This window comes from Ammospiza caudacuta, chromosome 4 (genome assembly GCF_027887145.1).
Source record: "Ammospiza caudacuta isolate bAmmCau1 chromosome 4, bAmmCau1.pri, whole genome shotgun sequence".
NCBI lineage: Eukaryota > Metazoa > Chordata > Aves > Passeriformes > Passerellidae > Ammospiza > Ammospiza caudacuta.
The window spans coordinates 71,513,655-71,526,611 of NC_080596.1; the positions used below are offsets into that span (position 1 = coordinate 71,513,655).

Below are 12,957 nucleotides of genomic sequence, written 5' to 3' on the forward strand. Positions count from 1 at the left end.
ATTCACATCCCCATCCAAGGATTTGCTCCTGTTCCTGCTGCAGCTGCCTCCAGGGGCAGCTTTGTACATGGAATTTTGTTAGGGATTGCCCAGCTCGTTAATTAATTCAGAGCTGATTGTGTGTGCTCAGGGTGAGGAGCACTTTGAGGTGGATTTTCCAAGGAATGGGATGTCCATGCCTGGATCTTCCAAGGAATGGCGTCTTCATGCCATGCTTGGATTTCAGTATTCCTCAGGTGTAGGAATTATCCAGTGCTCAGTCCCTGGTGGGGTTTTGGTTCCCAAGGGGAGATTCCAAAGGGATTTCCAGGCTGGCAAAAATCAAAGCTACTCCTGAATTATTTTTGGTGGGATGTTAAAACTTCCAAGTTTTGAAAAGGAAATAATCTGGGAGGTTTGCACACAGATTAAGCACACTCTGTGTTCTTTGCAGTTCAGGTAGAAGAAGGAATTAATAATTAGAGATTTTTAATAGTAATTAATAATGTTTAATTCTCTTGGTGTTGCTGACAGTTGAATCTCCAACAGGTTTAATGGTTTTCCTGCTTCCTTCTAAATCCAGGCTGCCACATTCCCATAGGAAAGGGGATGAGCCCCTTTTGCCACCTCAGAGAATCCTGGAATTCCAGAATGTCCAGAGGCTACCTGGGCTTGTGGAAAGTGTCCTTGCCCATGGAATGAGAGGATCCTGAAGATCCTGTCTGTGATTCCATGATTCCCACATACCTGTCTCCTGATACATCAAAAATCCACAGCATAATACAGGGAAGAATCCTCTAAATCTGTGTCTAAATCTGTATAAATTCCATGTTTTCCGAGTGTTTGTTTTCCAGTTACACCAGCTCACAAACCCACATGTTCAGCAGGGCCACATCCATGGGATTGGCCTTTTCCCCTGATTTTGGCTGGGATTTGACCCTTTGTGTGCTGGTGCCGTTCCCATTCCTTGCCCTTGGGTTTGAACTTGATCAGCTCCTGAACAAGTGGGGCTGAACAATTTTTCCTGTTGATTATTGTGCTCCATATCAAAGGAAAAACAGTGGAATTTTTGCAGGAGGGCACAGTGTGACCTCAGCTGCCAGACTACCCCAGAACCCCTGGAATAACTCGGTGTGTTCCCAGCCCTCCATCCCGTTGCTTCCAGCACGTTTTCCTTGAGCACCTTTTACAGCTCGTTCCGCACATCAGCAATGCGCAATTAAACCCTTCTGGGCTCCCACAAAAATGCTTTCAGGAACCTCTGGGGTCCAGATGTGGAATGTTTTGTGCCGCCACGGCTGGGAAAGAGGAACAAACCCAGCGGTTCAGGAGGTCCCTGTGACAGTCACCACATGGCCCGTGGGCCAATATCGCCGCAGCTGGGCCGTAAACGGATCAATGTGGCAGCACGGGGGCCGGGGCGCTGGGATTTGGAAAGAGTCAGGAGCGTGTTTGGATTGTTGCATAATCCCTGGCCTGCTTTGCAAATGGATCTGGGAATATCTGGCTCGGGGGGAAAGGCGACGTGTCGGAATTCCGCTGAGCGCGTGGCGCCTCCGGCCTCCTTTGTCCCCGTTCAGGGCTGGCTGCTCCTCGTGCCTGAAAACCAAGTGAAACCCCAGGTGGAATCTGTGTTTGCTCCTAGGCACAGCAGCAGAGGAACCTGGACAACATCGTGTCCCAGCAGCCCAGGATTGGCGGGGGAAAGAAATCCAAGAAGGAATTCAGCGCCAGCTCTGAGCTGGAGGTGAAGAACACCAGCCCCATGTCGGAGCAGGATTCGGGGATCCTGGATGTGGAGGATGAGGATGAGGAGGAAGAGGTAAACACTAAACTGGGTGGTGTAGGGTGCCTGTGGTGTCTCAAGAGGTTTGCTCCTTGCTCGTGGGGGAGTCCTGAAGGTGCAGAAGAGGCTGGAGAATGTGGGATGTGTCTCCAGATTTGGTTATTTTGTGGTTTTATCCCTATTCCCATTCCTGGGCTCAGTAGAGAGGCCAAGGATTGGGAAATGCCCACCCCAGTTTGTCCCAGCACCTTGGTGCTGCTGGAGAACATCCATCCCTTATGGAAACATGGCTCCATAACTTGATTTTTGGCCTTTTCCTTTGTCCTGGTTTGTCTTTGGATAAGGGACTGTGTCAGGATGGAAATTTGAATTCCTTGATGTGCTCCCTTCTTCCCTTCCTGCTGCAGCTTGCTGGCACCTGACAGAGGGTTTTGGGAACCACATAACCTGGGGATGGTGTTGGGTTTTCCTTCCTCCCAGTGCTGGTTCACCTGGAATTTGGGATGTTTCCCATGGAATTGAGCCCCATGTGTCAGGAAAGGCAGCTCAGAGATCCAGAGCTGCAGCGCAGGACCTGGGGAATTGAACCTTTGGATGTGTCCATCATTCCTTGGGATGCAGCCATGTTCTGGACCTTTTGGGAAGTTCTGTCTGGATGGGAAGAACTTTGGGAAGTTCTCTCTGCTCCTCTGGATGGTTTTTCTCACTTGTTGATGCCTCTTTTGTCAGGAAAATGATCTTTTCAGTTGCAACCAGTCCCTGGGCTGGGGGGTGTTTGCAACCCTGTCCGTGACAGTCCCTGGGCAGACATGGAGGGGATCAAGGACAAGCTGGAAATTTGAAATTGGGGTTGTTCAAGTGATTTGGGCTTTGTTTTCTTGCTGCAAATCCATTTCCTCCTTTCCATGGCTGCTGTGCATCCAGAGCGGAGCGAGGTCACACCTTCCTCCATGGGGATGGAATTGTGGGGTCAGCCCTGAGCCCTCCTGGGGCCTGCTCTGGGACCCTCTGGGGGGGCTCCACATTCCTACAGCAGCATGGAATGAGGGACCAGGGCTGGAGCCAGGCTGAGAGGGCTGGGAATGTTCTCCTGGAGAAGGGAAGGCTCCAGGCAGAGGTCAGAGCCCCTGGCAGGGCCTGCAGGGGCTCCAGGAGAGCTGGAGAGGGACTGGGGACAAGGGACAGAGGGACAGGACACAGGGAATGGCTCCCACTGGGAAAGAGGAGATTGGGCTGGGATCTTGGCAAGGAATTGCTGTCTGGGAGGGTGGGCAGGGGCTGTGCTGGAATTGCCAGATTTGCTGTGGCTGCCCCTGGATCCCTGGCAGTGCCCAAGGCCAGGTTGGACACTGGGGCTTGGATCTGCCTGGGACAGTGGGAGGTGTCCCCGGAGTTGGATCCAGATGGTATTTAAGGTCCCTTCCCACCCAAATCCATTCCATGATTCCATGGTTCTGGCCTGTCTCAGGCAGGTGAATCCCACCTCTGGGTGTGGTGGCCCTTTGGTGACCTCCCAGGGGTGACCCTGCAGTGGGGATGGGCAGGAGGGGCTGTCCTGTCCCAGTCCCTGTCCCACGGTGGGCAGGGGCTGCTGTCTGTGGTGATGAACAGCACAGGGGGAGGGGCAGCAGCCATGGGACCCCCGGGTGCACCTGGCCAGGTGTCCTGGAGGAGATGCCATGGGGGAGTCCCCATGGGGAATATACCATGGAGGAGATCTTGTGGAGGAGATCGAATGGAGGAGATCCCTTGGAACAGCCCCCATGGAGGAGATGCCATGGAGGAGATGTCATGGAAGAAATCCCCCATGGAGGAGATGCCATGGGGAATATCTCATGGAGGAGATCCCATGGAGGAGCCCCCATGGACAAGCCTCATGGAGGAGATCCTGTGGAGGAGATCCAGTGGAGGAAATCCCATAGGGAATAGCCCATGGAGGAGATGCCATGGAGGAGATCCCATGGAAAAGCCCCCATGGAGGAGACGCCATGGACGAGCCCCATGGAGGAAATGCCATGGAGGAGATCCCATGAAGAAGCCCCAGGGAGGAGATCTCATGGGGAATATCCCATGGAGAAGATCCCATGGAACAGCCCCATGGAGGAGATCCCATGTGGGAGAGAAAAGCGAGCAGTTTGTTCCTGATCAGCTTTGAGTTCCCCGTGTTCCTTGCTCATAGAATCAGGGAATCTCCTGGATGGAAGGGGATCCACAGGGATCATCCATCCAGCCCTGTCCCTGCCCAGACCCCCCAAAATCCTACCCTGGCCATCCCTGGAGCTCTGTCCCAATGCTCCTGGAGCTCTGGCAGCCTCAGGGCTCTGCCCATTCCCTGGGCAGCCTGGGCAGTGCCAGCACCCTCTGGATGAGAAACCTTTCCCTGAAATCCAGCCCTGGAACTGCTCCAGGCATTCCCTGTCCCTGGGTCACCAGAGTGAATCCTCCTGGGGATTTGTTCTTTTTGCAAAGAAAATTATTGATTTATTGGCCAAAAAAACCTTTCCAGTGGAAATGAAGCCATTCCAATTTTGGGCTCTGCATGACAAGAGAGACCTGGAAGGGCTGGAGCGTGCCCAGGGAAGGGATTGGAGCTGGGAAGGTGCTGAGAACTCCTGAAGGAGCTGGGAAGGGGCTGCAGAATCCCTGAGAGAGCTGGGAAGGGGCTCAACCTGGAGCAAAGGAGGCTCAGGGGGGACTCTGAGCTCTGCCTGGAGCCTTCCTTTCTCCAGGTGAACATTCCCAGCTCTGTCTCCAGCTCCCTGATGTCCCCTGGGCTCTCTCCAGCAGCTCCAGATCCTTTTCCCAAGGGCTCCAAAGCTGGATTGGAGCGGAGCTGTGGCTGGGGGCAGCAGTGGAGTTTTAGGGACAATTATGGAATGTTTGTGTCAGCTGCTCCATGCCCTGTCCTGGAGTGGAGCCCTGTGGGTTCTGTGTCCTGTCCCGTGTCCCTGGGCCCCAGCTCATCCATGGGTTCCCATCAGTGGGACTCTGGGTTGTTTCCGAAATCCATGGATTTGGCTCCTCTCGAATTCCTGGTGTTCCAGTCTGGAGGGACAGAACCTGTCCTCACTGAGGGACAGAACCTGTGTTCGTGTCCTGCTTCTGCACCAAAACCCACCAAGGTCCAAACCCTCAGATCCCAAATTAACCCTTGCATCCCAAATTAATCCTTCTATCCCACATTAACCCTCATATCCCAAATTAACCCTTGCATCCCAAATTAACCCTTATATCCCAAATTAACCCTTCTACCCCACATTAACCCTCCTATCCCAAGTTAACCTTCCTATCCCGAATTAACTTCATATCCCAAATTAACTCTTGCATCCCAAATTAACTCTCCTATCCCAGATTAACCCTTGTGTCCCAAATTAACCCCTTGCATCCCAAAATAACTCTTGTATCCCAAATTAACCCCTGCATCCTAAATTAACCTTCCTATCCCAAATTAACTCTTGCATCCCAAATTAACTCTTCTATCCCAAATTAACCCTCCTATCCCAAATTATCCAAACCCAGAGCAAAGCTCCCCTAAACCCTGAGCCATCCCTGTGCTGGTGGCAGCCAGGGCAGCAGTTTCCATGGCAAACTGGCCTTGCAGGGGTTAAATGAGCTGCAGGATTGTTTAACCCCACTTGCAAGAGGGATTTGGGTGTTTCCAGAGCCCTGCCCTGCTCCCAGCTCTGGGAACGTGCCTGCTGCAGGATTTGGGAATGAAATTGGGAGGTTGATGTTGTGTGGACTGGGAAATTTTGGGATAAGATGAATAAATCCTTTGTTCTGGAAATCAAGAAGAATAAAAACCATGATTGGGCTAGAGGAGGTGGCAGGGGAGCCATCAGTCCTGGCCTGGGGCAGCCCGAGCTCCCGTGGCATCGGCACGTCCCAAAAATCAGGGATTTATGGATTTATGGATTGTTGGGAGCGCTGGCAGTGCAGCTCTGGCTCAGGAAATGCAGGCACTTCTTCAGGGCTAAATTCAGGGAATTTTTAGATGTGTCTGAATGTTGAAATAGCAGATAAACACCTGAATTTGTGAATGTGAGATCAGGATCATTGTGTGATGTGTTAATCCAGGCAGAGGGAGAATTCCATGGAATCATGGAATGGCTTGGGATGGAAGTGACCTTAAAAATCATCAATTCCTGTGGGTAGGGACAGCTCCCACTGTCCCAGGGGAATCCAGCCTGGCCTTGGACACTGCCAGGGATCCAGGGGCAGCCACAGCAAATCTGGCAATTCCAGCCCCGCCAGGAATTCCTTCCCAAGAAGGAATTCCCAAGAGGGAATTCTTTCACTCCAGTTCCATGTCAGAGAGGAGTTTATCCCACAAAATCCCATCCCATTGCAGCCCTGCCATGGCCAGGGACACTTCCACCATCCCAGGCTGCTCCAAGAACAGCTCCAGAGGCAGTGCAGGTGTGGGAATCCCATCCTGGATCACTTCAGGATGGGCTTTAAGGTTACTCCCATCCCAAACCAGTCTGGGATCCTAGCATCCCCCATTTCAGCTCCAGCCAGGACTGATTTCCCTCACACCCTGTGATCCTTTACCAGCTCCATTCCCCCCTCACAAAGGAGTTTATCCCACAAAATCCTGAGGGGGCAGGTGTGGGAATCCCATCCTGCAGCACTGGGATCACCTCAGGATGGCCATTAAGGGATCCCAAACCATCCCAAACCTGTCTGTGATCCTGGGATCCCCCATTTCAGCTCCAGCCAGGACTGATTTCCCTCTCACCCTGTGATCCTTTACCAGCTCCATTTCCACCCCACAGAGGAATTTATCCCACAAAATCCTGAGGGTGCAGATGTGGGAATCCCATCCTGCATCACCTCAGGGTTCCCCAGTTAGGGTCCCTCCCATCCCAAACCAGCCTGGTTTGTTTTGGTATCCCCCATCCCAAACCAATCCTGGGGTCCCCCATTTCATTTCAAGCCAGGACTGATTTCCCTCACACCTTGCAATCCTTTAACAGCTCCAGTTCCACCACTTTGAGGAGTTTATCCCACAAAATCCTGAGGGTACAGATGTGGAATCCCATCCTGAATCACCTTGGGCTGCCCCAGTTAGGGTTCCTCTCATCCCAAACCAGCCTGGGATCCTGGGATCCCCCATTTCAGCTCTAGCCAGGCCCCTCTGCAGTGCTGAGATCTGATTTTCCTTGCATGGAGGAGATTCTTTCACTCCAGTTCCTCATCACAGAGGAGTTTATCCCACAAAATCCTGAGGGTGCAGGTGTGGGAATCCCATCCTGCAGCACTGGGATCACCTCAGGATGGCCATTAAGGGATCCCAAACCATCCCAAACCTGTCTGTGATCCTGGGATCCCCCATTTCAGCCCCAGCCAGGACTGATTTTCCCCTCACCCTGTGATCCTTTAACAGCTCCAGTTCCACCTCACAGAGGAGTTTATCCCACCAAATCCTGAGGGTGCAGGTGTGGGAATCCCATCCTGGATCACCTCAGAGCTCCTCCATTAGAATCCCTCCCATCCCAAACCAGTTTGGGATCCTGGGATTCCCCCATTTCAGCTCCAGTCAGGATTGATTTCCCTCTTACCCTGCAATCCTTTACCAGCTCCATTTCCCCCTCATGGAGGAGTTCATCCCAATCCCAGTTTTCCCTTCCCATCCCTCCTGAGGAGCCTCCAGGCCCCTTCCCAGTGCTCTTTGGGATTGGGAATCCTCCCTGAGCCCCGAGCTCCCCTCCAGCCTCACTAAAACCCCAAACCCACCCCATTTCCAGGGCTCTCCTTAGCCCTTCCATCCCTGCCCTTTTCCCACCCCATTCCCACAGAACCCTCCCTTTTCCTGGGATTTGGGGTGCCGGAGCTTCCAGCCCCCAAGGAGAGCCAGGGGAGCATCCCCAAAGAATGCAAAATGGAAATTCCCCCTCTGATCCCACCCAGCCCTAATTCCCTTCCCAAGGGAAAAAACCAGGAAAAATCAAACCCAAATGGGACTTTCAAGCAAAATCCAAATAATTACTTGGGTTTTTTTGCCCTTTTTTTGCCTTTTTTCCCACTTTTTGTTGCATGGGTGGTGCCAGCATCCCTTGGATTCTGGGCCTGGAATGATTCCCAGCGTTCCGTGGGATTTCAGTGGAGCAAAACCCAACATTAAAGGGCATTTTCCTGCTTCCAAGGCCTGAAAAATCAGAATATTTGGGGAGATCCCAGGAATTAAATGGAATTTTTCCTTACTTGGAATCCTGGCTTTGCCCATGACCCACTGGTGTTGGAGCTGCTCTCACCTAGAAATGATATTTTGGTGTTATAAACTTATTTAAATGGGATTTTTTTTTTAGAGTTAAATTCAACTGAAACTGATTTTTTTAGAGTGGAATTTATTTATATTTGATTTTTTTTGATTTATATTTATCTAAAAGTGTTTTTTTTTAGAGTGGAATTTGGTTCTATTTTAATGTTTTAGAGTTATATTCACTTAAAAGTGATTTTTTTAGAGTGGAATTTATTTAAATTTAAATTTTTAGAGTTGCACTCTCCTAAAAGTGTTTGTTTTTTTTTTAGTTACACTTATATAGATGTGATTTCTTACAGTTTCATTTGCCTAAATTGATTTTTTTATAGTGGAATTTAGTTCTTTTTGATTTTTTTAGAATTATATTCATCTAAAAGTGATTTTTAGCATGGAATTGATTTAAACTTGAATTTTTTAGAGTTGCAACCCCTAAAGTGATTTTTTTTGGAGTTACACCTATTTAGATGTGATTTTTTTTATAGTTTCATTTGCCTAAATGTGATTTTTGAGAGTGGAATTTCTTTATATTTTAGTTTTTAGAACTGTCCTCAGCTAAAAGTGATTTTTTTGAGTGACACATTTAATATTAGCATTTTTAAAATCAGAAATTTTTTTTAGATACATTGATCTAGATGTGATTTTTTTATAGTTTCATTCACCTAAATTGGATTTCTTAGAGTGGCATTAATTTATGATATTTCTTAGAGTTGAACCCATCTAAATGTGATTTTTTAGGATGGAATTTATTTAAGTTGGAAATTTTTAGATCTACACTCACCCAAAAGTGATTTTTTTGGAGTTACACTGATTTAGATGTGAATTTTTTAGTGTTTCATTTTCCTAAATGTGATTTTTTTTTTAGCGTGGGATTGATTTAAATTTGAATTTTTTAGAGTTGCACTCACCTAAAATTGGCATTTTGGAGTGACACAAATTTATAGAATTCTTACAAAATATTTTGATAAATTATATTTTTACATAATTTATGATAAAACAAATATTATTTATATGATTTTTTTATAATTTCATTTACCCAAATGTGATTTTTTAGAGTGACTTTCATTTAAATTTGATTTTTTGGAAGATTTCACTTCTCTCCATGTGCTATTTTACTCTTTTGCTTGCCCATATTTAGTTTTTTTTTCAGTTATCCTTATTTACCCATGGAATTTTCAGGAACTGCACTCACCCGGATGGGAATTTTTGGACTGATGCTCATTTAAATTTAATTTTTTTAGAGCTACACTTCCCTAAATGTGATTTTTTTTGACTGGCTTTCATTTATCTTTGTTTTTTTTAGGATTTCAGTTGTTTCATTGTGATATTTTCGAATTCCACTTGTCCATATTTCATTTTTTTGCCATTCTACTGATTTATAAATGAAATTTTTATGACTTGTACTCATGTAGATGGGATTTTTAGTGACTCTTACTTAAATTTGATTTTTTTTATAGTTTCATTCACCTAAATATGATTTTTTTTGGGGTGACAAACTTATTTAAATGTGATTTTTTTTTTTTAGGATTTCACTTGTCTCTCTGTGATATTTTAGAATTCCACTTGCCCATATTTAAATTTTTTGCAGTTCTGTTATTTATAAATGAAATTTTTATGACTTGCACTCACCTAGATGGGATTTTTTAGAGTGATGCTTATTTAAATTTTTTTTTATAGTTTCATTCACCTAAGTATGATTTTTTTGAGTGATAAACTTATTTAAATGTGATTTTTTTAGGGTTTCATTTGTTTTAGAGTTCCGTGTACCCATATTTAAATTTTTTGCAGTTCTGCTTATTTATAAATGAAATTTTTATGACTTGTACACACATAGATGGAATTTTTTAGGGACACATTGAAATTTGATTTTTTTAATAGTTTCGTTCACCTAAATATGATTTTTTTGATCGATAAACTTATTTAAATGTGATTTTTTTTAGGGTTTCACTTGTCGGTCTGTGATATTTTCGTGCTCCACTTATCAATAATTCATTTTTTTGCAGTTTTGCTTCCTCACCCATGGATTTTTGGTGAGTTTCCCACGTTTTTAATGGATTTTTCTCCCCGTTTCAGGTGCCTGGAGCCCAGGATTTGGTGGATTTCTCCCCGGTCTATCGATGCCTCCACATCTACTCTGTCCTGGTGAGTGAATCCGGGATTTTCCTGCTTTGGGGAATTCCATGGATCTGCCCCTCCCTTCTTCATCCTGGGATGTGCATCCCTGTGGGAGGAAAAATCCAGGGAAGGATGGATTTGGGGAAAATCTGAGGAATTCCTTCATGCAGGGCACAGAAATGCAAAGGGAATTTCCTCCTGTCCCAAATCTGGAATTTTTCATGTGTTTATATTTCTTGGTTGTTGGGTTTTCTCCAATAATTCCTCTTTGGAGGCAGGAATTTTGTTATTCCATGGGAATGGACAAATTTTGGGCAGGAATTGGTTGGAATCTGATGCTGTTTTCTCCAAGAATTCATCTTTGGATCCATGAACATCATTATTCCATTGAAATGGGAGAAATCTGGAGAGGAATTGGTTGGATTCTGACATTATTTGCTCCAAGAATTCCTCTTTGGATCAGTAATTCCCTTATTCCTTGGAAATGGAGGAATTTTGGGCAGGAAGTTTTTGGATTCTTGATGCCATTATCTCTGAGAATTCTTTGGATTCATGAACTTCATTATACCATTGAAAAGGGAGAAATTTGGGGAAGAATTGGGTGGATTCTGACATTGTTTTCTCCAAGAATTCCTCTTTGAATGCAAGAATTTTGTTATTCCATGGGAATGGAGGAGTTTTGGGCAGGAATTGGTTGGAGTCTGATGCTGTTTCCTCCAAGATTTCTTCTTTGTATTCAGTAATTTTGTTATTCTGTAGGAAGTGGAGAGTTTTGGGAAGGAATTGGTTGGATTCTGATGTGTTTGCTCCAACAATACCTTTTTTGGATGCAGTAATTTCCATATTCCATGGAAATGGAAGAGTTTTGGGCAGGAAATGATTTGATTCTTGATACCATTATCTCTGAGAATTCTTTGGATTCGTGGACTTCATTATTCCATTGAAATAGGAGAAATTTGGGCAGGAATTGGTTGGATTCTGACATTGTTTCCTCCAAGAATTCCTCTTTGGGTGCAGGAATTTCATTATTCCATTGGAATGGAGGAGTTTTGGGGAGGAATTGGTTGGAATCTGATGCTGTTTTCTCCAAGAATTCCCCTTTGGATGCATTAGTTTCCTTTTTCATTGAAAATGGGAGAGTTTGGGGCTGGAATTGGTTGGATTCTGATACCATTTTCTCCAAGAATTCTTTGGATTCATTGACTTAGTTATTCCATCAAAATGGGAGAACTTTGGGCAGGAATTGGTTGGATTCTGATACCATCTTCTCCAAGAATTCTTTGGATTTGTTAACTTCATTATTCCATTAAAATTAGAGAGTTTTGGGGTGGAATTGGTGGATTCTGATACTATTTCCTCAAAAATTCCTCTTTGGATGCAGCAATTTAGTTATTCCCTGAAAAATGGGAGAGTTTTGGGCAGGAATTGGTCAGATTCCAATGCTGTTTTCTCCAAGGATTCTTCTTTAGCCACGGTAATTTCACTATTCCATGGAAAAGGAGGAGTTTTGGGCAGGAATTCCTCAGAAATTGATAATTTGCTGCACCCTGGAGACCTTCCCTGCTCCGCCAGCTCTGTCTGACAGGAGCAGCTTTGCTGCCATCCCCAAATCCACCATTGCCCGGATCACTCTGAGATTCCTGAGGGAAAAATTCCCACAGATTGTGCCAGGAGTTTGGTTTTTAAACAAAAATGGTTCCTTGGAGCTGTCCCAGAGAGCTCCGGTTTCCACAGGCTGGCTCTTGGGAATTCTGAGTACGTGGATTTTTAAAAATACTCATTTATAAGGAGGGCAGATAAGGAACTTTTGGACCTCATCCTCCAAATTTGAACTGGGAATTTTTAGGATGCTTCCAGCAGCATCCAAGCCTTAAATCTCCTGATCCAAGGAACCTGTGGAGCCTCATGTCTTTTTAGAGACATTGGGAGTTCATCCTCCAGCTTTGAATTTTGAGGATGTTTCCAGGATCATCCAAGTCCTGAACCCAAGGAACTTATGGAGTCTCTTCCCTTTTTCAGGGCCTTGGGAGCTCACCCTCCAAATTTTAATTTTGGGGATGAATCCAAGCCTTCAATGTTCCATTTGGATTTCACCCTCCAACTCTGAATTTCAGGGATGCATCTGAGCCTTGAATTTCCTGATCCAAGGAACCTGTGGAGCCTCATCCCTTTTTAGAGACCTTTGGAACTCATGCTCCAACTCTGGGTTTCAGGGATGCTTCTAGCAACTTCCAGGCCTTGATTTTGCCATTCCAAGGAACCCGCATCCCTTTTCCAGGGCCCTGGGAGCTCACCCTCCAAATTTTAATTTTGGGGATGCATCCGAGACTTGAATTTCCTGATCCAAGGAACCCGTGGAGCCTCATCCCTTTCTAGGGACATTTGGAGTTCACCCTCCAACTTTGAATTTTGAAGATGTTTCCAGGAGCATCCAAGCCCTGGATATTCCATTTCAAGGAACTTATGGAGTCTCATCCCTTTTCCATGGCCTTTGGATCTCACCCTCCAACTCTGAATTTCAGGGTTGCATCCAAGTCTTCAATGTACCATTCCAAGGAACTTGTGGAGTCTCATCTCTTTTCTGGTGCCTTAGGAGCTCACCCTCCAAATTTTAATTTTGGGGATGCATCTGAGCCTTGAATGTCCTGATCCAAAGAACCTGTGGAGTCTCATCCCTTTCTAGGGATATTTAGAATTTGTCCTCCAACCCTGAATTTTTGGAATGCTTCCAGCAGCATCCAAGCCCTGAATCTGCCATTCCAAGGAACTTGTGGAGTCTCATCCCTTTTCCAGGGCCTTGGGAACTCACCCTCAA

At 46.1% G+C, this 12,957-nt stretch overlaps 1 protein-coding gene across 1 annotated transcript in view; it reads left to right on the forward strand.

The window, feature by feature from the left end:
- The window catches only part of EXOC6B (exocyst complex component 6B), a 291,158-nt gene that overhangs the window by 131,398 nt on the left and 146,803 nt on the right, over positions 1 to 12,957 (forward strand). The window contains exons 7-8 of the mRNA XM_058804404.1: positions 1,625 to 1,801; positions 10,101 to 10,169. Coding sequence (XP_058660387.1) covers positions 1,625 to 1,801; positions 10,101 to 10,169 — 246 coding nt within the window. The remainder of the gene's footprint in view (positions 1 to 1,624; positions 1,802 to 10,100; positions 10,170 to 12,957) is intronic.